General features: G+C 38.4%; 1 protein-coding gene across 1 annotated transcript; it reads left to right on the top strand.

Moving 5' to 3' along the window:
* The first annotated feature begins 3,692 nt into the window (after positions 1-3,692).
* Positions 3,693-22,642, top strand: OVCH2 (ovochymase 2). The gene is made up of 21 exons (XM_026087756.1): positions 3,693-3,791; positions 6,074-6,183; positions 6,942-7,033; positions 8,230-8,402; positions 9,324-9,419; positions 9,978-10,129; positions 10,824-11,019; positions 12,448-12,471; positions 13,870-13,960; positions 14,062-14,195; positions 14,622-14,762; positions 15,779-15,909; positions 16,305-16,398; positions 17,205-17,336; positions 17,715-17,795; positions 18,462-18,648; positions 20,226-20,295; positions 20,862-21,057; positions 21,489-21,640; positions 21,977-22,145; positions 22,558-22,642. The coding sequence occupies exons 1-21, from the start codon at positions 3,701-3,703 to the stop codon at positions 22,578-22,580; spliced, it is 2,535 nt and encodes an 844-aa protein (XP_025943541.1). The 5' UTR covers positions 3,693-3,700; the 3' UTR covers positions 22,581-22,642.
* Positions 22,643-23,606: the final 964 nt, after the last annotated feature.

Here is a 23,606-nt window from a genome sequence, read left to right as displayed (position 1 = left end):
TGATGTGGGAATTCCAAGGTGAAATTCTGTGGTTTGTATTATGCAAGAGGTCAAGCGAATTTATCAAATGATCTCTGCTAGTCTAAAAGTACACAAATCCCAGCCACATGAATCCCACCTGAAGGTGTGACCTGGCAGAACATCATGGTTCTGCTCTGAGATGAGCCTATATTTGTAGAGAGGCAGAGGGTTTGTGAATTAAAGAGTTACTTAATGTTTTGATCCTAGGAATGTATGCTTTCAAGCAGGGGAATTCCCTTCTGAGGGAATTCCCTCAGCTTTTGAATATAGTTCTCTGAAGTGTAAGATAAAAACTTTGGCTTAAGAAGGTGAATGAAAAGTCAACCTGTCTCAGTCTGTGGGTTTTTTTTTTCCTTTTTTTTATTTTTTTTTTAAGCCTCTTAAAATTGGAGTGATTTTTGTTTTGCTGTTATTTAGGGTCTTGGATGTGCATCCTAATGTCTTGTTCATTTGGGGAAATGCTAGGCAATACCAGGGTTATAATGAAGGTTAAACTTGATTTTCTTGTTAAGCCAAAATTAGGCATAATGTTAATCAAGTCATTGGAATTACAGTAGGCTAAAACTGTTTAAAAAAAAAAAAAAAGTTTGAAAGAAAATTGAAATTCATATGCAACTTTATTAAAACCTAAATACATTTAAACCCTATTAAACCTGAATCTGCTTTCAGTTAAGGACTCTTGGATTGATAAATGTAATATATGAAGATAAATTGATGGAGTTTAATATTTTATGAATCTTTCAAGCCATTATATCATGTTTAGAATCTATGAAATTGTTAATTTTATTGAACTAATAGGTTTTTCTAATAGATTTTTCGCCCCTTCCCAAAAATAACAAAACAAAACAAGCAACAGCTCTGAAAGATTCTGATGATGATCATCATCTATATTCTTTGTCCTCTTCTGGTCTTAAACTTATTTGTATGTATGTGTGTTTGGCTTTGTAATAACCTCAGAGGAAGAAGCAGCTATATAATCCCATACCATCAACCATGCTGCAGAGAACAAAAAGTCTGTAAGTCAGATGCATGGCAAAAGAGGAGACAGGCCAGACTGCCTAGCACTGATTAGCACCACTGTGTTGGGACTGGGGACTGGCTTAACATGTTAAAATGTGAAGCAGGTCTAGTTTTCAAGCACACAGTCATTTTGGACACTTTGTGATTTACTGGCTTTGGTTTGTGTTATTACAAAGATAGAGGACGTTGACAGGGTAATACAAAGCCAGCTCTGCATTGGGATTCTGAACACGTGTGGGTAGAGATCAGCTCCCAAGATCTGATCTTTGCCTTTCTTTGAGGAACGATGCTGGTGGAGCTGGTTGCCAAAGCTGCGAGTTTTAGGAGCAATAGCAGCTATCCAGTGGGGAAAGAAGATAAGGTCATCCATGCCTCTGAAGCTGTTATCTTTATTTACTGTGTGCAGAAAGAAAAAGATAAATAGGTAGCAAAGGAGGAGAACCAAGAGCAGTTAGAAGAGAAAGCCTGTACTGCTCTTTTGTCATCCTAGACACGGGACAGGTTGTACAGAACATGCTATTCTGCGCTTTTGCTCTCTGACCGCTTTGGCTGCTGCACAGTAAGTGTTGCCTTGCTGTCATAAATTTGAAATGAGCCGATTGTTTCTCCATTTGCCAGTGGGCCAGAAGTTTCTATTTCTCATCAGTAATGTGACAGGTGCTGTTTGCACAGTGTCCCTCATAATTGCTAAGGTTGTTTACTCTTGTTTTTATATCGGCCTGTCGGATGGCATCGCTCCAAGGGATGTCACTGTGGTAGGTGATCAGAGAACTCTACAGGACATGGAACTGTCTAGGAGGGGGGCATTTTGTCCCTGCAAAATACAGAGGAATCGCTGAAAGACAACAGTCCTCAAAGGTTTTGATTATAGCTGCTCTTAACTATATGGAATGATAGTGGTGATGTGGGTTTCAGAAGCTGCAGAATTGGGGATCTCCACAGGACCAGTAAGAAAACTGCAGTTTTAAGAAGTTTTAAGAAGTACTTATAACAGAAGACAGCAACTCAGAGTTTCTGGAACAGGGTTTGTATTCGGCTGTTTGCTATGAAATTCAGAGTATGCAGAGTAGGAGCTGGTTGTTGTTATCCTGACTGGCAGAAGAAAAGAACAATGAAAACCTACAACTGAATAGTGTATGTAAATGATTGTCAGGATGTTGACTGGTGGTGGATTGGGGATATTGTGAAATCCTTGGCCAAGTAATAGAACATATTCAATAAACTGGGGCTAATGGGTCAGGTTATAAGATTGTTTTCTTTGGGAGCCTGAGCAGAATTAAACCCCATAAATCTTCTCCTTTGTGTTGATAACCATAAAAAGAGAGACTGATTCACTACTGTTGCAACTTGTTTAAAAGCTTTTTGCATGTTGGCATTTTGAAAAAAATGTAATTTTTCTATAGGCTAAGTCTATGAAGAAGTTCAAAACTTAAACCTATATTGATATGCATATATTATCTATGCCGTGTCCTGTTGTCTTAAAACTTGATGCATTTCCCAAGTAGAAAATATTTCTTGTGAAATTGTCTAGGCTGCGAATATTGAATTATTTTTTACAATGATAAGGGAAGCTGAGGTTCTCAACCAGTTAAACTAAGAAAAAAAAATCTACGTTTTCCCTGTCTTGTGTAAATATTTCTTTGTTTCTGGATATAAATATCACTTTCCCCTTCTGGTGTAAATGAGACTTGTGGCTTCTGTCATCCAGAGTTAATTTTGTTAATCTTCCTGATGACTTTAACTTGGTACCTCTATATTTCATATGAATTTAAGATAGTTTGGATACTATTTTGATTCTTTTTACTGCTTTGTTCAATTGTTTTGAAGTAAGACAATAGTTGCTAGAACTGATGAGACAAAAGTTTTCAGGGGTGAATTTGCAGGGTAATTCAAGCATGCTGTTTTGTCAAATCTCTTAATTTAGCTGCTGTGTTCCTTATTTAGGGTTCAGATAGCCTTCTAGGAGACTTGCACTTAAATTGCTATTAAAAATGGGACTTAGCCATCAAAGTGACTTGGAATTGGCTCTGCTGAATGCAGCAATACTGGAATATTTTTAAAAAGCTGAGCCATGTCCTCCTCAGTCACTTTTCAAAAATGGGGTATAACTCTGCTCCTTTGAAGAAGCGATGATTTGACACAGTGAGCTATCTTTGTCTTGTACAACACTGAGCACGCTGCCAGCACAGTGATCACCTGCTGGTGTGTTTCTCGGGCCTGTGAAGTTGCCTGAATGTAAAGTAGGCAGCCAGTATAACCTGTTGCCTCTTCCAGAGCTGTAGATAGAGATCCTAGGGGCAAATTGCAATTGACTTGCTATTCATGTGTGTTCTGCTTCTGTGTGTAGGTCAGCCTGGGTTAAGTGTTTGCTAGCAAAGCGGGCAATGGTAACTTCTGGTTCTGCCATTTTGCTTGAATACACTGATTTTTTGAGAGACTAGCTAGTATTTTACAGCAGAGACTTCAGTAATGACTTCTAAAAGAATCATGCTTGGTTAAATTTAGAAGACTTCTTTGTGCAGGTAAATGCTTTATGGGCGGATTAATGAGTAACCTCTGCTTCAATTAGTCAATTGCTGTTCTCCGGCGGTGTAATTTATGGGCTTCTTTTTTCCTATAAAAACTCTTCTTGTTTTCACTCAGTCACTTAGCACCCAAGATGTCCATTGCCCCCAGTAAGCTACTGTTCCTCCTGACGGGAGTAGTTTGTATTACAGAGTTTCTCGCTGTACCATCCCCTCTTCAGAAAGGTAGGATCAAAATTTCAAATCTACTTTTAACAGTTTTCCAAATACTCAAGTTTTTGTTCTTAGGCAGAGGCAAATATGGGAGCCAGTGCTGAAATGAAGATCCTGCACTAGTTTCACCCCCTTGGGAATTTGACCCTGAGGGCTTGTAGACCTAGATACAAGGTAGCATTAAAATAATTTATCTGGTTTTAATTCTTTGCTTTTGTTCCAAGTCTGGAATTGACAGTTATCTTTTAATGAGAAATTCTTATGAAATTTTTGTCTGATTCCTTGATGATTCAACATAAAATTACATAAACATAATTTATAATTACATAAATAAAATTAAATTCTGTCAGATTTGCAGTAAGTTAATGAAGATCCTGGTTTGCATTTTTCCTGTGGGCTGCAAATAAAATGTAGTAAGTCCTGCAAGAGTAATGTCTTATATTTTAAAATGCAGAATTTTCTTTTTTGGGCCCAATTAATGATTCCAGTTGTTCCTGTTTCCTCCATGAAGACTTACCGATTTATAGCAAACTGGAACGGAAACCAAATCTTGACTGTTTGTATGACCTTTTTTTCTCCGTTTTAAATTTGCACTACTAAAAAGGGAAATTTAAAATGATTTATGGAATCTAAGAAATCAAACTTGTTTCAATGAGAAAATTCCACTTTGGCTGTCAAAAGAAGTCTGGTATCTAAAACATTTTAATAAGTTGCGATCTTAAGCGTTCCAAAGTGTGATATTCTATAGATTGGTATTCTTTTGCCTTGCTGTTCTGTCATGCAGATAGATGTGATGCAGGTTTATACGCAGATCTCTCATCTAACCAATGACTTACAGATTGGTCCTGAAATAGTCTGTAAACTAGTCTGGAATCCTTTGGCATTAAAGATGCAATGGCAGAGAAGATTTTAGAGTTATTCAAAATATAAATATTTACTTGTTAATTTTTAAGCTAATCTTGTTGTGGATGCTTGTGTGTTGAGAGAATAGACTTATTCAATGTTTAAAGAAAAACAGAATATTTTAGTTTGTGAATCTGATTTTTTACCCATTCTCAAACCCAGTGCTGAATTCCTTTTGATAAGAGCTAAATCCCACTTTTTAAATTTTGTCTCTGTGTCCTCCTTCCCTTCTCCTTGCTGTATCTTTGCAAATGATGAAAAAGATGGGGGCACTGACAATTAGGAAAAAAACAAAAAATCAGATAAATTCTATCTAAAGTTTTTTATTTAAAAACTAGGATAAGTAGTATTGTATCAGCATTGATCTGACAATGTAACCACTTACATCAGCCATGCTATTCCTGAGGATGATTGCAAAGCCCTTGTTTGTAGGTGCTATAAATTACATTTTAGGGTTTGGATGATTCCACATTTTCCAGACAGTGTATACTAGTACTGGTCTTCCTTCCCTTGCATACAGCCACCAATGTCCCAAAATAACTACGAAATGTTCCATGCTTACGGATGCTAAATCTTGCCTTATGTAGTGTTCAGCAGAATTTGTTGTAAAATGTCTTAGTGATGGGTCTGACTTCAGTGAGTTTTCACACAGCTTTAAGAAAAAAAGTTTGGCCAATCTGTTGTGTTTGAGAAGTGCATTACAAAAAATTCCTCTGTTGCAATGGGCTGCTTGGCAGAAGTGGTTGCTTTGCATCTACCTTTTCTTAAAATACTACCAAATCAGTAATTAACACCTCAAATATGTTTCTATACATTTACTCCTTTTACAAATACATAAATATTATAGCCGTAGTAGGTGATGATAATAAGATTGAGTTAAATTGTTCTTGATAAATACAGCCAGTATTGCTGATCATCAAGATCTGTATAATGTGCATTTGGATCCCACTTGTTTAAAATATTTAAAGTATAAATACTTGCTGTAAAGAGGAGTTTTGATTTTTGAAAGTGGTAATGAAACAATGATTTAGTCCCAAAATGATCTCAAAACCTGGATGAAAGAGAATATTGAGATTCAAAAAGTTTCAATAAATATGGATTATAAAAGAACATTTTTATAAGGAAGGCAGAATTTAATGTCCATTGTACAATTTAACCAAAAAGTATCCATGTGGAGAAGGGTAATACAAAGCACACTGCTCTTTTCTTAACCCAATATAGCCTTAGCCTGGGCAGTTTATATAAGGGATTATAAAGTGTGGCTCCTGTAATGGCGGAGGGACTGCACTGACCGCTGCCCCAGAACATGCCTACCAATTCTATGTTACTGAAAATTAGAAAAACCTAAATCCAGAATAATTCTCTCTTTCTTTTTCCCTTTTACTCCTCAGATCCTAAGTGTGGGCAGAAATTTCATGAGACAAAACCATGGAGTTACTTTAACCTTTTCACACGCATTGTTGGGGGAAACCAGGTGAAGCGAGGCTCACATCCATGGCAGGTTTGCACAAGCAAATGTGATTTTATCATCAGAACAAAGCCCTGACTTTTCATAGAAATAACCAAAGGAAAAAGCAGGTGTATTTTGTGCGTGCTGACACTTTTGATATATTGTTGAACGCCATCCTGCTTTTATCAAAAGCAGTGAAGCAGACAGAGAGGGCATCAACCCTTTCCACCCACTGAGAAAGCCTTTATGTTTATCATTGTTCCTGAAAGAGCATCTGTAGATTAGTCTGCTGTAAAGAGGCAGGGGTGAACCTTTTCAGAAAAGACCTCCCCGCCACCACCACCCGAGATCATTGCCAAGCATCATGAGTTTGCAGTTTGGAAGACAGGCCACCACATGCTGCTTGGTGGCTTAAGATTACAAGCAAATTGGATAACAGCCACGGCATAGACACCAGGGACTCTCACCTGCTCTGCAATGCTCCCAGCGACCTGCAAAGGAGAAATGCTGAACAAACTAGCAACCTTTCCAGTTTGCTGAGTGCCTCAGTGACTTGGCATTTACTACATATATGTTGCTTTTATCTATGCCCCCAAGTCACAGTTGAGGGAAACAGCAAGGGTTTAGGACCTCTTAGATTCAAGAACTGTAAGAACACCACAAAAATGTGTTTTCTTGAAGTGCAGCATGAATTTTAACCATGTGAATTCTGTAAGAGTGCATGCATGTGCTCTCTTCTTCCTTCCTCAAATGCTACCAAAGCAGATATAAAGATATTCTTTACTTGACATGCCTTTTTTATGATGTAGGTTTCCTTGAAACGAAGGCAAAAGCATTTCTGTGGAGGCACCCTTGTTTCTGCTCAGTGGGTGGTCACAGCAGCTCACTGTATCTTGGACAGGTACGGATGTGATATTTCGGGAGCAGGCTGCAGGCGCAGGAAAAGTGTGTTGGTTTTAAAAGCATGTGTGTTATAGCACCCTTTTTTGGAAGGTTACTAGAGGTGCTACTCTCTCATTTGTAACCAACATTTTCCATGTTTAAACAGAAGGGGAGAAAAAACAAAACCTTTAAGTATTTCAAAAGTGATGAAGGGTAAAATAGACTTACAAGGTGGGATGGAGACTCATTTTTTGGGAGTATAGGTAAAAATCTTTACCCAGTTATAGTTATCAGGCGATTGTAATATTTCTTTCAGAAGCAGCAACTTGCAAACATATATGCAATTAAATGATGCATGGGCATAGTGCTGACCCCTTGCATGCTGATTATTTTTAGCATTAGTGCTAAAAGAAAAAAAATAGGACTGTGAATGTTGTAGTCAATATTTTAGTCCTGATTCTGTGCTGGCTTCACRGAGATTCCAATTCCATTATAGTTAATACTGAATCTTTGTACTAATGCAATTGGAATTATAAATTCCACTCATCATTGTTGTCCAGTTGTTGGAATTATAATTTACTGTATATATAATAACTGTAGATCTGTATCAGGCATGGTATTTGATCATATCTTGGTCAAATTAGCCAATACATGCAGAGTTTATATTAAATACAGGAGACAGGTAATACCTAAATTGGCATAAAGTCTCTTGACACAGAAGAAATTAATCAAATCTGGTGAATAATTTGAAGCATAAGAGCAACTTTATATTGATTGCTTTTGTATTCCATGACTGCACATTTGATTTGTACTAGGAGCCCTAAAGCAGGATTCACTATGTTTTAAGGCATAAACTGAGAATGCTAGAGAAGTGGCATCTTTTTTTCTATACTTTGCTGCTTCCAAATCTTTCCTCCTCCATTCAAAAAGCAGTATGACTGAATATTTTTAAACATGGGAATAGGAGCTGTTTCCTCAGTAGACCACTGTCAGGAGTGTAGCTAAATTATATTTCTTCTCAGTCATTTTCATCTCTCAATTTCTACTGTAGGGGGCATAGTCAGCTTGTGCTGACTGTACACATTAAATGCTTTAAAATCTTAAGATAAAAGGTATTATGTACCAGTAGTAATAACCTTTCTGTTGAAAAACAACTGTATTTTTCCTTTCATTTTGAAGATTCTCTAGTTGAACTTTTATTTTTCCATTCTACAGGAATCTACTCCAGTATTTGAAGGTCACTGCAGGAGAGCATGATTTGAGGATCAGGGAGAATGGAGAGCAGACACTCCCTGTTAAATATGTCATTAAGCATCCAAATTTTGACCCCAGAAGACCAATGAATTATGATGTTGCTCTTCTGAAGCTGGATGGAGCCTTCAACTTTAGTAAGGCCATAGTTACCTGTGATCTTTTTCAATGAAGAAGGTAAAGCCTCCCTTTCTCCCAGATGCCGTGAAATGTCTTGACCCTGAGTTTAAACCCATTTCTCAACTACCAGATTATATAATTCAAATCTCCAGAGTAGTTTGCAGCTAGAATATTTAAAATATTGGAGGTAAGTCAGAAAGATGTATCAGTTGTATTTAATGATCTTATTGAGACTTAATGCTCCCTTGAAGAGAAAGGTATTGTTCTTTGTATGTAGGAGATTAACATTCGACCAAATAGTGGTGTGGGGTTTTCCTGTTTGTTTGTTGTTAATCTAGAGGTGTAGGTGGAGATTTCTGCCTCAGGAGGAATGTAGAGCTAGTCAAAGGCAGGCCAGAGCTCAGAGCATACCATGGTTCTCCCTGTCTCTGCCTTATTCACACCCCCTCTCTGCTTGTTCTCTTTTTTTCCTCCTGCAGATTGCATGGGATTATCTTTAGTAGTGGCATAACGGTCCATTTGGAGGCTCTAAGGAAAGAGAAAGATGAGGGAAGGAGAGCCATTATTTCTCTGTTTCCTAACCTATTTCCCAGCTGTTTCTCAGCTGTAGAGTAGCTTTGCCTTACAGGCAATTTTTCTGGAATGCTATTTCTCGTCAGGTTTACATGATATGGAGGTGCAGAGGAGAGTCGACCCTGTTGAAATAATACTTTGCTCTTCTGTAGATACAAGTTCACATCACTAGGATGCTGAGGCCTGTGGTTTTCTTTTCCAATACACTATGAAGTGGCAGCACAGAAAAATTGTCAAAGGCTAGACTAATTCTTCAGATGCCACATAAATGAGAATATTCTTTAGCTTTAAAGAACTGACTGAGAAAAAAAGCTTTTTTTTCCTTTCAAATATTTATCAAGAAACTCCATGTCTATCTGTTACAGGTGCATCAGTTTTGCCAGCATGTCTTCCTGATCCAGGTGAAAAGTTTGAAGCAGGATATATCTGCACTGCTTGTGGTTGGGGCCGTTTAAACGAGAGTAAGCTACTGGAACTGTTCTTTGACAATCAGGTTTACCAGTGTCTGTGACAATCTTTGTTTCCTTATTTCTTCCTCCTCTTGTAATGGACAATGATTTCTATAGCATCGCCATGTCTATGTAGCAGGCAGATGGTTTCAGCGCAGTGAAAGTTCTCTTACCAGTTTTACTTATTCAGTTTTAGATGTTTTCTTGAAAATTGCTCTAATGTGCATTGTGCCAGCTTATTTCTGAAACTAAAAGCTTGAATGCACAGGCTATGGACCAGAAGAAACGATCAACTGGGCATAAGAATTGTTTATGCCTACATGTGAATTACCTCAAAATAGGTCACTATAATATATGGACCTGTATTTAACATTGGAGACACTTTTAAATTTACTCAAGTAAAACTGCTTATGTTCAAAAGTACACATAACTGGCCATGTATCAAAACATGTTTGTGACCATTAAAATGTCCTGAAGCAAGCTTGCAACTCGTATCTTTTTGCATACTAGTAGCGACATTAATTTCACCTTTCAGTATTTCTTTTGAGCAAATCTTTTTTTGTGTTTCAGATGGAATACTCCCTCAGGTATTATATGAGGTCAATCTACCAATCCTAAACAGTAAGGAGTGTTCAAGAGCACTGTCAACTTTAAAGAAACCCATCCAAGATGACACTATAATATGTGCTGGATTTCCAGATGGAGGAAAAGATGCCTGCCAGGTCAGCTGAGCAGAGACCCTTGTGTATGTACAAGTGTTTCTCAGAAGCTCAAGATGCTGTGTGCCTGAGTGAATAGATGCACTGTAAATTACAATATTTGGAATGTATTCATTTCATGTGCAAATTCTTTAAGAAGGTCTATATGGGGGAATCCACTCATTAGATGATCCCATTTTAATTATTGCATGCGTTGTACAATGGGTTCCTGAGAGTAATTGTGATTTGAAGACTCTGTCTTTTGCAGTGTATCCCAGTGCAATAATACTTATGGCTTTCTAACTTCAGAACGTTGCTAACATTCTAAGGAGGAAGGTAAGAAAGTATTGTCTTGGATTACAAGAAAGAAAAGAAGTGAGATGAAAGTGAAGTGATTGTTCTTCTTCATGCATGATGAAATGCAAAACGAAATGGAAGAAAAAACTCCTTGCTTCTTCTTTCATGCTGAAACATAGCAGATGTGCACCTTTGAGGCAATTAGTCTGAGTCTCCCCTTTTAAAAATCCTGACTAAACACAATCAAAAAGAAAAAGCGTCTGTCTTCACTTTTTTTTTTTTAATGACTATTCCCTAATTTGGTAGGTTTGATTCTATGGTCCAAAAGACAGCTCGATAAACTCTTCGAGGCTTGTTCAGTGTTACATACATGCTTTTGTGAGCGACATGTGGGTTCTGGGTTTTTGCTTGTTTTGTACAGGGAGACTCCGGGGGCCCTCTTCTGTGCCGACGCAGGCATGGTGCCTGGACTCTAGCTGGTGTGATCTCATGGGGCATGGGATGTGCTCGTGGCTGGGTGAACAATGAGAAGAAGCAACATTACAGAAGAGGATCTCCAGGAATATTTACAGACCTTAGCGCAGTGCTCTCCTGGATTCAAGAAAATATGAGTACTGGTAATAAGTCTCCACAATAATTTGTCTCACATTTGTGACAGCTCTTCTGTCTCATAATAGTATTTCATTTAATTTTATGTTCTTCAAGGCTTATACTTATGTTTTTTCCCATACTTCCTGGCAAAGTATTATAGCTTCTCACAGTCCCTTTAAGTATATGGTATTGACTGATAATTGTCAAAAACAAATTGAGTATTGTAAATGCTGGCTTCTGTTGCACTCTGTCTTCTATCTGGACTATATATATTTCAAAAAAAAATTTTAAGGATGGAGTCCTTTTATCCAACTAGCCAGCTGGCCTGGGATTTTGTTTTTAAATGGAACTTTCACCAGTTGAAAGTGTCTGGAAATCCATACACACCACTTTGAAATCATTTGTTATTTTTCTCAGCTAAAATGTGTTGGATCAGGCATTTAACTAGGCAGGGAAAAGTCACGCTCTCAGAAGCGTTTTCGCTCGCTCTGTCCCGAGGGCTACATGCTGCCTATTCAGGGGAACAGCATGAAGATTCCAAAGTTGTGGAGCTGGAGATATAAATGGCCATCTGCTAAGGGGCTATTTTCTTTAAAAGATATTGGAAATTGCATGAAAACTTATACAAAAAATTGGAAAACTGAGGAGAGATGTTTAGGAGGTTTTGCTAGTCAATAGTAAGAAAAAAGTTTGGAGGAAAAAATAACAAAACTTCCCATTAGAAAATGTCAACTTGTGACTGAAAAAAGAAACCTTCATGATGGCAGAGAAAAGTGAAGGGGCTTTAGCTTCTGAAAGGTATTTTGTTTTTCATTTAAAAAAAAAAAAGTGAAAGGCAGAGGTTTTTTTGTTGAGAATTTCCAAGGAAGGCCCACTTTCTTTCCATGAAAAAAATAATGTGATTAGCTATTGTGGTTATTTTGTTTAAAGAATGTTGGCCCTGATGAAAAGAAAAAAGGTTTGATAGATAAAGTCAGGACATAGTTTTTAATTGCCTCGCACTAGGTTTCACTTGCCCACTCTGTTACACTGTCACACTGGTGCAAATGATCTTGACTGTGATTGCCATCAGGCTCATTGTCTCCGTGTCGCTGATCTGATGGTAGCAGTTGGGTTCTGCCACCCTCACCTGAAGTGTATAGTGTTCACTCAGCAAGCGTACAGAGAGTATGGTGCTGCACACACTGAGCAGGGGCCTAGCAATGCCTGACTAATTCTAGCAGTGGCTGCTCCAGAGCTGCTTATTCCAAAGTCAGCATTGTCTGAACTTACTGTTTTAATTGCAAGCCTAGTTTATTCTGGACACAATGTGCCCAAAAAACATTTGAATTTGCCGCAGTGCTAGCTGTATAAAATTGCCATTTCACACCGATAAAAATAAAGGCTATGGTGAATACAAAACCAAAGTAATTTATTCTTCTTTTCCACCCCCTTCTCTTTCCCACCTGTATTAGATCTGAAAATGAAAAGTTCCACAGGTGAGTACAGTATTTTTAAGCATCTACCTGTATCAGAACTTTAATAATAATTAAAAAGACTGTTGTATAATCTATAAAGTGAGAAACATTTATAGCGTGATTCATCAAAGCACATTAAATGTATATTTTAAATACACATTTTCTTTTCTCCTAGTTCAATAAAAAATTACTTATGTAGGAGTGTAGTACTTACGTCCTGGTGACTTCAAAAAGGAATTTCCCTTAAGACAGTTATGTACAAAAACCCAATAATTTTACTGAAATGAAAATAGAATTAACGGAAAAAATGTAGAACAGAACCTCATGCTGCCCATGAGAACCATATAATGAAATTGATTCTGTATGGAAATGTAGGTTCCAAGCAGAAAGTATGAGGCAAATTGGTAGTGCCTTTATGTAGTCTATGATTAGGGTATCTACTTGTGTCTGGTGTCTATTCATTTCTATGAATAAAATGGAAAAAAAAAGGGGATGTAGCACACTTTAAAATTGAAAAGTTTTACTTTGTTCTGCCACATTTATGTTTATGTTGGGCATTTGGTTCAACTAGGTAAAACTTCACCTAAGGATAACAGTAATAACTTGTATGAACTAGATCTTAAAATTTCAGTTTTAGCAATCTAGAATGAGATTTCTGAGATGGCAGATGATCTTGGAGATATGGTCGTTTTATATTGACTTGCTATGGCCAATGAGAATTGGGTCTTTAAGTGTTGTTTGTGTCTTTTTGAAACTTTTTTCTGGTCTTCCTAAGATGTTTTAGTAAGATAATCGTATAAGCACATGACTCCTTAATTTTTTTTCATATGTGTAGTTGTTAAATGTATTACTGGCTTACGCTGGTGTGGAGAAGGAAAGGCAAGAGAGGGTAATTTTTGTAAGTAATAGTATTTTCTAGTAACATTTACCTAGAGAGAAAAGCTTCTGCTTCTTCTTTTGAAGTGTTTTCAATACCATATCAGGCTGTTGCAAAAGTCTCCTGCTCTAACACAGCTAAGAACATTGTTATATATGGGCTGCAATGAACACTTCTCATATCCTGGGTATGTATTTTTCCTCTCTGAAAAATATTTATAACAAATTCTTCATTTGGCAAATTGTTTCTTTAAGGCAAAAGAAAGCACTGCCATTTTCACAGTAAAACATGGTAGGCCACTGGCAATGCTTGTTTTTTTGCCACCAAAAGTCTTTATTTTCAAAATGGCTTAATCATAATTCCAAAGCAGAAGAGAAGAGAGGGAGGACCCGGCATCAGTGACTCAGAGATCATGAAACAATTTACAGCTGAACAATCTTGCGTCTCGTTATTTTCTGAATGCTTGATTTTTTTGGTGTAACAGATGATTGCATATGTGTCAAACCTGATTTCTGCTATTTAATTTTAACTCCACAATGCAGCATTTTGTAGTACTCCAGATGGCAAACTCCCCAACAGTGAAGGAGAATTACGTTTTCCTGGAAGTCCTGAGCATTTCTATCAAAACCACCAGTAAGCAGACAAAATGTAGTCTCTCCCAGAAACAATTCACGGTAACTGTGTAGCTGTTTTTTGTTGCAGTTTTGTGAACAAGAACTCATCTGTCATTCCAGATTGTGTGTATGGACTCTATTTGTACCAGAAGGGAATTATATATTGCTTCGATTTTCCCACTTTGATATAGAGCCGGAAACATTTTGTGACTATGATTCTTTATCAGTCTATTCAAAAGATGACAGACTTGTTGGTGAGTTGCTCTTCCCCAATTTTGTGAAATGATCTGTCAGCGTATTCTTTCAATATGATAGCAGATAAACCCAGAGAGGACACTGCGGTTGATCGTATTTTACTCTCATTTTCATCTTGAATGCATTGTAGCATATGATCTATAAGAGATAAGAGGATGGGAGAAAAAAAGAGTGGAAAAATGCCTGGTAGGGAACTCTGTCAGTGCATGGCTTGCTAGTGTCAAGGATTTTTAATTTTTAATACTATCCATTTTAGTTTGGCTGATGGATGAATAGAGAATATAGAGGAAAGGACAGGCAATTTTCTTTTCATTCTTGAATTTTTATAACCAAGTACTGGGTCTGAAGATTTACAAAAATAGTATTTGTAGGTTTCTCAAATGACTAAAGACTTTAAACAGTGGTTATTCTCTAATAAATTGCAGGGAAATTCTGTGGACGAGATCTTCCATTACCTATATTGATTGGCTCCAATAGTGTAAGGCTGAAATTTGTGTCTGACAACAAGGATTATGGAACTGGGTTTTCCATGACCTACAGAGCTCTTGCATCAGATATTCTTCTTGGTAAGTCTAAGTCTAAGTAATATACCTGTCTGCCATACTGTGCTCTTGGGTGGTGGCCTGAGGAAGAATTTTCATGAGAAAATGAATTGGAGGAAGCTCCTATGCTTTTTCTAAATGGATGATGTAATGAACAAGGTAAGTGTGTTTAGGCTGCCAGGTGGCATTGTGGAGAAACTGGAATACCAGAAAGAGTTGGGATAGATGCTCTTGAGAAAAGCCCTTCTGTACTTTCTGTCCTCTCCTCTGTCTGCTTTATGCGAGATCGCATCTCCTTCCCTATTTCCAAAATATTTTAGACTTTATCAATAAAATCAGTCAAGTGAGCAGAATTTCCAGATGAAAGCTGCTTTGCTAGGCCCAAGCACCCTTTCCTGGAAGRGGACCTGAGGGAGGCAGCTAATGCTGAAGTATATGTTGTGGAGAATTGCTTTCAGTTTTGCTGTGCAGATGAATGCGGTCTGCCATCACTAGGGAACAGGCCCAAGGGCTATCTGCTGAGTCTGGTCAGTCCACTTAGAGAGAGACCTGGTGTTTCTGTTTCTCTAGCTTTTCCAGTTCATTTTTACCCTTGTCAGAGTGTAAGGGCAGCATGTAGGGCAGAACCCGCCTTGAGGGGCCTTGCCACTGCACAGCCCCTCAGGAAGACGCATCCACTGGCGTCGGCTGTGTTTAATGTCACCACTTTCATCTCCAAAGAGAGATGGCACATGGGCAAGTCGGAAAAACATGCCCTGTTCTTATCTGGCCCCACGCAGGTACCTGTGTCTGCAGCAGGCTGTCTGCAGCAAAGGGGGAATGCTACAGCTGTGGGTCGCATCTCTCTTCTGCCTGGGAACAGAGGTGAAAATTTTTCTTTGCGTGTTTTTCAGGCAGAAGGATTTGGCTTGCTGTTCTTTTCCTGTTCTTTCTCACCTGTGAGAAAGCATCACAGTAGTTTTTTCTGGGTTTTAATTTTTTGTGAATGATTTAATAGGAAAACACTGTGTCTCCATTTTTGTTTGCCTTTGGTTTTCCAGATTCTGGCTGTGAGTCCTTAGCTGTCCTTTTTGAAGAAGGAGTGCTACAAAGTATGCACTATCCAGAGCACTACAGCAACCTGGCAGGCTGTCAATGGGTCGTTTGTGCACCAGAAGACCATGTAATCAAGGTATAATATGGGCCCTTCTTGTATCCACAGAATGGAAGGGGGAACTATTTAGTTAACAACAACCAAATCGTGCAGCTAAGGAAAACAAGATCTAGCAACATAACCATGAATAATGCTGCTGGATGCAGTTAGGAGAAATTGCTTTTTGCCCCAAAAGCCAGATGTGTTTTGATTTCTCCCTTAGGTTATAGTAAAATAGGATCTCTCAGTTTAAATTTTATCATGACAAATTCTTCTGGCAAATGTAATGTGCTGCGTATTTGTGAGAGGTCTGAATGACACAGATGCCAGATTCTAAAGGAATCGATGAGAATACTAAAGACCTGATAATAAGTCTTTGAATTTCTTTTTGCAAGTTTTACAAACAGATTGTTTTTTTTTTTTTTTATTTAAAGCTTACATATCAGTCTTTTGAAGTAGAAGAGAATGAAGATTGCTCTTACGATGCTGTGACTGTGTATGAAGATGTAGGAAAAGAGGAGGAAATTGGTTTGGCTTTTGATTTTCAACATAATATGCTGATTTGGGGATGATCCATTACTCTCATAACTTCCACTAACCCTATTTTGCAGTGTAAAATCATGCATAGTAGTTTCCCTCTAGAATCTCAGGTGATGTTATGGATACTAGTCTGAGTACTTTGAAAAATACTGCTTCTTCTATTCCACTTATTGAAGCAAATGCACAAAATTCTTCTTAGATGTGTATTTAAATTCTATCTGAAATGCAATTCTGAATTCGTGTAAATCAAAAAAAGGGTATAATACAATAACATGTTTTTGTAGTGACAGTGCTAGTCCAATCAGGCGTAGAAAGTACCCAGGTGGTCTTCTTTGCAGAGGCCAGTGCTTCGCTCCAGATGAGCCCTGATGTGATTCTTACCGCCTTACTGGAGTTTCCCTAGTTTAAACTGAAAGAGAGGAAGACCTGTTCCAGTCAACTGTGGAGCTTATGTTAGTGCCCAAACGCTAACAAGGCAATCAAGTATCCACTGTATTCCATACATAATTGCAACCTATGAGCATGAATACTGCAACAGTCTCTTGTAAAATAATGCAAGAGTCTCCTTGTTTTCTGAGGTAATTACTGAGCAAGGACAGACTGGCAGGAATAACAAAACAGAAACAGTCCTTCAGGCTCAGTCTTTTTATTTGCTCCTCTGTTATGCATAGTTATTTTTTACTCTCCTGTGTGACAGCTGGAATACACTGAATATTGGTTGCCCCCTACTGAAAGAGAAAATCATGTAAAAGTACATTTTAATCTGCTGTGATTCTTTGCTTTGTCATCTTTAGCCAAGTCATGTGGATTTGCTCTACCAGCACCTGTTCTAAGCTCCTCTGGTATGATGCTGATTGTCTTTCACTCTGATGAAACAGAGACCTTTGGAGGATTCAGAGCTACAATCTCTTTCGTTCATGTAACAGGTAATAGAAGTAACTTGGGAGTCTGCCACTTTGAGGCAGCACGCAGGGCTCTTCAGTGAATCTGAATTTTGCTCTAGGAGATTCTCGTCTAATAAACTTTTCAGTGAAAGAACTTTGTGAACCTACTGAGGATCTAGTGAGTGGGTGAAGAGAAATAGTGCATTTCTCTTAAACCTCAGAGATGTGTTTTGTATAAGAGCATTTTGGTGCAGTTTAAACTGTGCTTTAACCATCTGAAGATGTGATAGCACAGATTCCTACTGTAGGAATCTAATCCTGCAGAAATTAAAATAAAGGAAATAAAAGGGCTTTTGTGATTAATATAAAAATATCACTTGAGACATCCTAATAACATGTTTTTTTATTTTTGTTTGCTAGATTTAAATACTTTGGATTCAAATAGTGAAGAAGAATTCAAAGATATGGATATGACTGCAGAAGAAATACAGATTATGACAGGTAAGTCAACGTGGGTTAAGTTTTCTTCATGGAAATATGTAACTAAAATGCTGTTGTCTCCAAATATCTAATAGATGCACTCTGAGTTGTCTCTCAAGACATTTAATTAAGATGTGTTGAGGAAATAAGAGGATAAATGGTAACCCTTCTATGTTTTAGCTTTAGAATAGTAGAACCTAATTTTTCTTGTTTCTTTAGCTTGTAAAGTCATTTACAGCAGTGCAATGACATTATTTCATCTTGTATGTCAGCTTACACCTACCTGCTTTGATGAAAATAATTGCAAAGAGTGTGGGGTGGTTGAAAATAATGACCAGAATTTTAGAAYTTTCCTTTTTAATTCTAGGGCTTTATGGAAAATGGGTTGACTACATATTCACTGTACACCTGAGGCTAAAGCTTTTGAAATAGCATAGGATCTAAAAATCCTCTTTTGTAAGCAGTTGCTTTCCCCTTGGTAAAGCTGTGTTTTTGCAAAGATCACCTCCTCTTGCTATCTCTAAACATTTGGATCCTTTGTCGTGTGGGAAGTTGTAGGATTTAGCAAAAAAAGAAGGGTAAAAAAGCCTGAAAAGTTATAGGGTAGCTTGTAGATGGGCTGTTTTTTGCTTCTCCAAATCTCATCCTCCAAAGATTTCTTTGAAATATAAATCCTTTCTGTTTTAGATGATATTTGTGGAGTGCCTTCAAATCAGCCCAGGTTCCTCTTCAGTAGGATAATTGGAGGTGAAGAAGCTGTACCATACTCATGGCCTTGGCAAGTCAGCGTACAGATTTCAGACGAGCATATCTGTGGAGGAGCAGTTCTGGCCAAAGAATGGGTTGTCACAGCTGCTCACTGCTTTAATTCTAAGTAAGTATTGTGGTAGGAACCCTTCGCTGGGAAGGTCTGTGGTTGCACAGAGTGTCTCTGCTGTGTGGTGGTTCTGCCCAGGGTGGCCGGCGTGGTTTTGGTTACCACTTACTTGCAGCTTAGGCTAGCATAGGATTCTTTTGCTCCATGCATACATACTAGGATCACAGTGGCTGCTTGGGTAGTAGCCTACTGCTGTAGGCTTGGTTTTCATTCAGGTGAGTTTTAAAAGCAAATTTTTAAGTTTGGCACTTCAGAAGAGATTGGCAAGGTATTAAGTCTCCAAATCTCTTGTCATCCATCACTTATTCTTAGATAACTTCTCTATTTGGGTCATTTACAGACCATGATTTTCTGTAAGTAGAATGACCCTATCCACAAAGTCAAAATTTCCTGGAACTGGTGGATTTTTGGAAGTCATACAGGAGGCTTTTGTGCTATATGTACAGAGATGATGCCACTCCCTTATTAAAAAGCTATCAGTCTGTTGAATCAAATTACATGGATCTCATTGTGTCTTTACTGAGAGAAGCTAAAAGGGTATATTGTGACTTCTGGACTCTAAAATACTTTCTAAAATGTAATTACATTCTTCATTTCTTAGACTGAATGCTACATGACTGTTTCCAGTTTCAAATTAATCACAAGTACATTGATTTAAATTTTATATACTTTGGGTCTTGGGTCGTTAAAACAGTGAAGTTTAAAAAAAAAAAAAGGGGGGGGGGAGTCCTCCTAGGATTGCTGATACTAGGTGTTCTGGCCCATTTTCAAATAATCTTAGAATTACTTGAAAATCAGGGGAAGCTTTCCAAAGCCAAAACTTCACAGGCTTGTTAGACACGTATGTTCTCTGTTTCTTGGATACTTTTCCACTCCCTCACAGAACTTGGAATCTGAAATGCCAATGCTGTTTTGCATTTTGGACTTTGGCTTCCAAGTTTCTAAATATTAGCTTGCAAAATTTTATCTTGGAAGCATTGTTGTGCTGTGTTGAAAGTACTGTTTTGAGAGCCACAGTCCAAGGGAATTTTGTTGCATGCTGCCATCACATCAGAATTTGTGTACATGGYTTAATTATTCTACACAATTGATTTCATCAGGTAGTTACAACAGGTTTTCAGGGAGTGAGAGGGCTTGATTAAGAAAGTGGATGGTGCAATGAAGTGTTTCTGTTGCATTTCTTTGTATCATTTGATGAATAGTTATGTTTTACAGGTCATACTTTTTTTATTAAGAAGGTGGGAACTAACACTGTCCCTGAAGGGTGTGGACCATGCAGACCTTGTGCTCTGCACCAGGCACCCTCAGCCTTTAAAAGCTGCTCTTTCTCCCAGCTCACTGTGTTTGAGGTATGTCACTGCCCCATCATGAGAATGCTTCAAGCACCCCTTGAAGCCAGTGGGAAGATTCCCACAGATTTCTACGAGAGTGTGGGCCTTGGGTGGTGTTGGCTCAGCAATAAGAAGGGCACTAGGGGAAGGTTATAAGAGTCACAAGTTCCATGAATGCTGTTGTATCAGCCTGAGAATGTACCTCCCCCCAGCTTTCTTTTTTCTTTTTTTTTTTCTTTTGAGGGAACAATACAGAGACTTATGGACAGTGGTCACGGGACTTCATGATCTTGCAGAGCAAGAATACAGACAGGTACTATAAGTTATGCTTAATAATCAAATATAAATCAATCTTAGAAACTATTTTTTTAATGTAGATGCATCTCCCAAATTGTCTCAGATCTCCCCAATGCAGCAAACTGCTCCTGACCTTAATCTTCATTTGCACAGCCACTTTTCTGTGACTGCCAATTGTATCAGCACAGAACTGTGCCTTCACCAGTAATGATGTCCAAAGCTCAGTATCCTGGTGGGTGCCTGAGTGAGAAGTATATTGTCTCTAAATTTCCTGGTGACTATTACCAAGGCAGAAATAATTAGGGCACAGCTTTCCACTGTGCTCAGACTGGACAAACATTTTTTTCAAGACCCCCTTCCTACACTTGTTGGATGGAGTTTCCTGCAGATTCTCTGATCCATGTCCAAGAGGCATATTCTTTACTTGCTAATATGAGAATTTGGTGATTCCAGCTACTGCTTTTAAATATTTCCTCCTCTTAAGGCATCATACATATGGCTTGAAAATATATAAAACTAAAGTTCCTTCAAGCCTCAAATTCGAAAGTCATTCAGAAAATGTCAATGACCTTGCTTTCCTAGAAAAGGACAGTAAAGCAGTTCATTATACATCCAAGCTTTAATAAGACCACCATGGACTGTGATATTGCCTTACTGCGACTGACCGAGCCCTTAGAATTCAACCACTACGTGCGCCCGGTGTGCCTGCCTGCGAAGGAAGAGCCCATTCAGCCCTCGAGGGTGTGCATTGTCACAGGATGGGGTGCACAGGCAGGAGGTATGCAGTCTTTGCCCTTTCCAGGGCTGAGTAGGTTGTAGCTTTATCTTGAATACTGTGTTGTATGTCATAACATTAATCGTGTCTATACTTTGGTTCCTGGAGAACTGAGGTGTTAAAAAGTTTTTGCCTGTACATGCTGAGATAGACATGCAGGTAAGTAAATGAGTGGGAGTAAAGCAATCGGCTCATTTAGATTTTTGAGACCATTTGGAAAGGGCAAGAGTAAAGCTGCTTTCTGGAAGCCTTATAAAAGGTTGTATAAAGCACTGAAGGATACACAGTGAAGAGTAGTCCTGCTCTAGTTGGAGAGAAAACCAAAGGGACCCAGCAGATATTTTTCATCCTATATGTTTGTGATGGCAAGTGAGGCAGGTATTATATTTTTAATTCATGCCTTTGCTGGTTTCTAAGATGTCTTTTACTCCAAGACAGAGAAAAGGGGAAAAAACTGCATCAGCTTGAGGTCCCCATCCTGGTGCTTGACACATGTCAGAGCTATTACGTAAACTTTCCCAGTAAAGTGACCCAGAAGATGATCTGTGCTGGGTTCCCTCTGGAAGAAGGCAAGGATTCATGCACAGTAAGTTGCGCGCATCACCTTTGCTTTCTGCCATTTGGGGTATGGCCAGATGTGTTCTGAAATGGGGAGTGTTAAAACCTCAGTAAGAGCTGTTTTCTTCCAAACAGGCTGTATCTGATTCACAGAGAAAACACTCCTTAATAGTAGGATTTTAATTACTCATATTGCATAAAAGGTACATTTCTTGAACAAAGGTTAACTTTTTTCTTTCTCTACCTTTTAAAAACATACAGATCCAAACATATGAGCAGTTGCAGCCTCTCATAGCTGAAATGATGCCTTAAAAACATAAGGAGTGATGTTAGCTTGTAACAAGAGCCCTTTGTCCTTGTATAGGGTGATTCTGGTGGCCCATTAGTTTGTCCTTCAGAAGATGACTCTGGATTTTACACCCTTAATGGAATCACTAGCTGGGGCTTGGGCTGTGGAAAGAAGAGCTACCCAGGAGTATACACCAATGTTGGTGTTTTTGTTGATTGGATCAAGCAGAGTGTTAATAGTAGTGGTATGTATGGAAAAAAAAATTAAGTGAATCCTTTTGCTATTGCTAGATGATTTATTTGAGGCCTTTTCCAGGGTGTCATTTTTGCATTTGGGTGTCCAGCACTTCATGAAATCTTGGCTCTTTAAAATATTCCTAGCTGAGTGCCCAGAAAGAGAGGAATCTACATCAGTAGTCATTTCTGAGAATCTTATTTATTCAGGATGTATTATTGTTCCTCTCTTTACTATATTTCTCTTCTTGATGAATAGAGCTTTACCTTCCTGCTACTTTGCTGCCTCATTTCTCATGGTTAGGAAGAGGTAGGGAGGAGTGAACTGACACAATAGCCAACTCCATTTTGACAAGCTTATTGACAGCCTTTGTTTGATGATCTTTGTGAGGTTTACCCTGCTGTTCTTTTTCCTTTTTGTAGATCTCCCCATTTTCATGGTGTAACTGTCAAAACAGCAGTTCTGATGGACAACGTTGTAAAACACTTCCAAAGCACAAGTATCATTGAAAGCAAAACTTGGTGAGAGTGTATTAGTTCATGCTTGGTGAACAGATTCTAAAGTAGGTGATGCTTACTTCAGTGAAGTTACTGATTTATCTGAACTGAGACTTTGGGCATACACGCATGTTCTTGGGGCAGACATCAGTTACTTGAAATCTTCTGAAAGTCTGTCTGTATTAAAAGAAAGGAGAGGGAGGATAAATCACCATATGCCATATGTCAAACATGTCCTTGAACACAGTACAGGCGGGTATAAAATACTGCAGAGATGAGATGAAATAAGCACCTGTGTAAAACAGAACTGAAGGGCTAGTCAGTCATCTTTCCATTAAGGTCAACGGGAGTGTTACCTCTGACTCTGAGAGGACCTGGGCAGCGGCAGTAGTAGTGAATCACTGAGGAACAGAAGAACATGGTGTAGTGATTAATGATGTGAATCAACCCAATTGCTGGGAAAAGGGTATTTTTAACGTGCCTAAATGATGGTCCTCATGGGCCTGATCTCACTGATTTGAGTGTTACAATTTACCAGCTGAGAAACCTGGCCACTGATGCTTGTGATAATAGTAACAGCTGCTCCAGCAAGAAGCTGAATTGCAGTGCAGTGTAAAATACTCATTTTTCTGGCTCTTTTTTATAATTTGTACTTTTCATAAAAGCTATCAAATGCAGAGAAGGCATAACAAGACAGAGAGGTAATAACAGAGATGGCACCTCCAAAACTGCTCAGGCTTTCAAGGTGTAAGATAAACTCAGCAGTGACCCAGAGTCACTTGCATGACCACCTTCTGGTCTGCCTTCACAGTGGAACTGTCCATCAGTGCAAAGCCCCACATATTGGCTTCTGTATTTTGAAAGACTTTCATGGCTTGCTGTTAAGATGAAAATTCTCTGATGGGTGTTTTCTAGACATTAAACGACTTCTTTTGAATGTAGGGAATTCTGTATGGTAAGGACTGTACCGGGTG

This window comes from Apteryx rowi, unplaced genomic scaffold (genome assembly GCF_003343035.1).
Source record: "Apteryx rowi isolate R43461 unplaced genomic scaffold, aptRow1 scaffold_73, whole genome shotgun sequence".
Lineage (NCBI taxonomy): Eukaryota > Metazoa > Chordata > Aves > Apterygiformes > Apterygidae > Apteryx > Apteryx rowi.
This window is presented reverse-complemented; position numbering and strand designations above follow the sequence as displayed.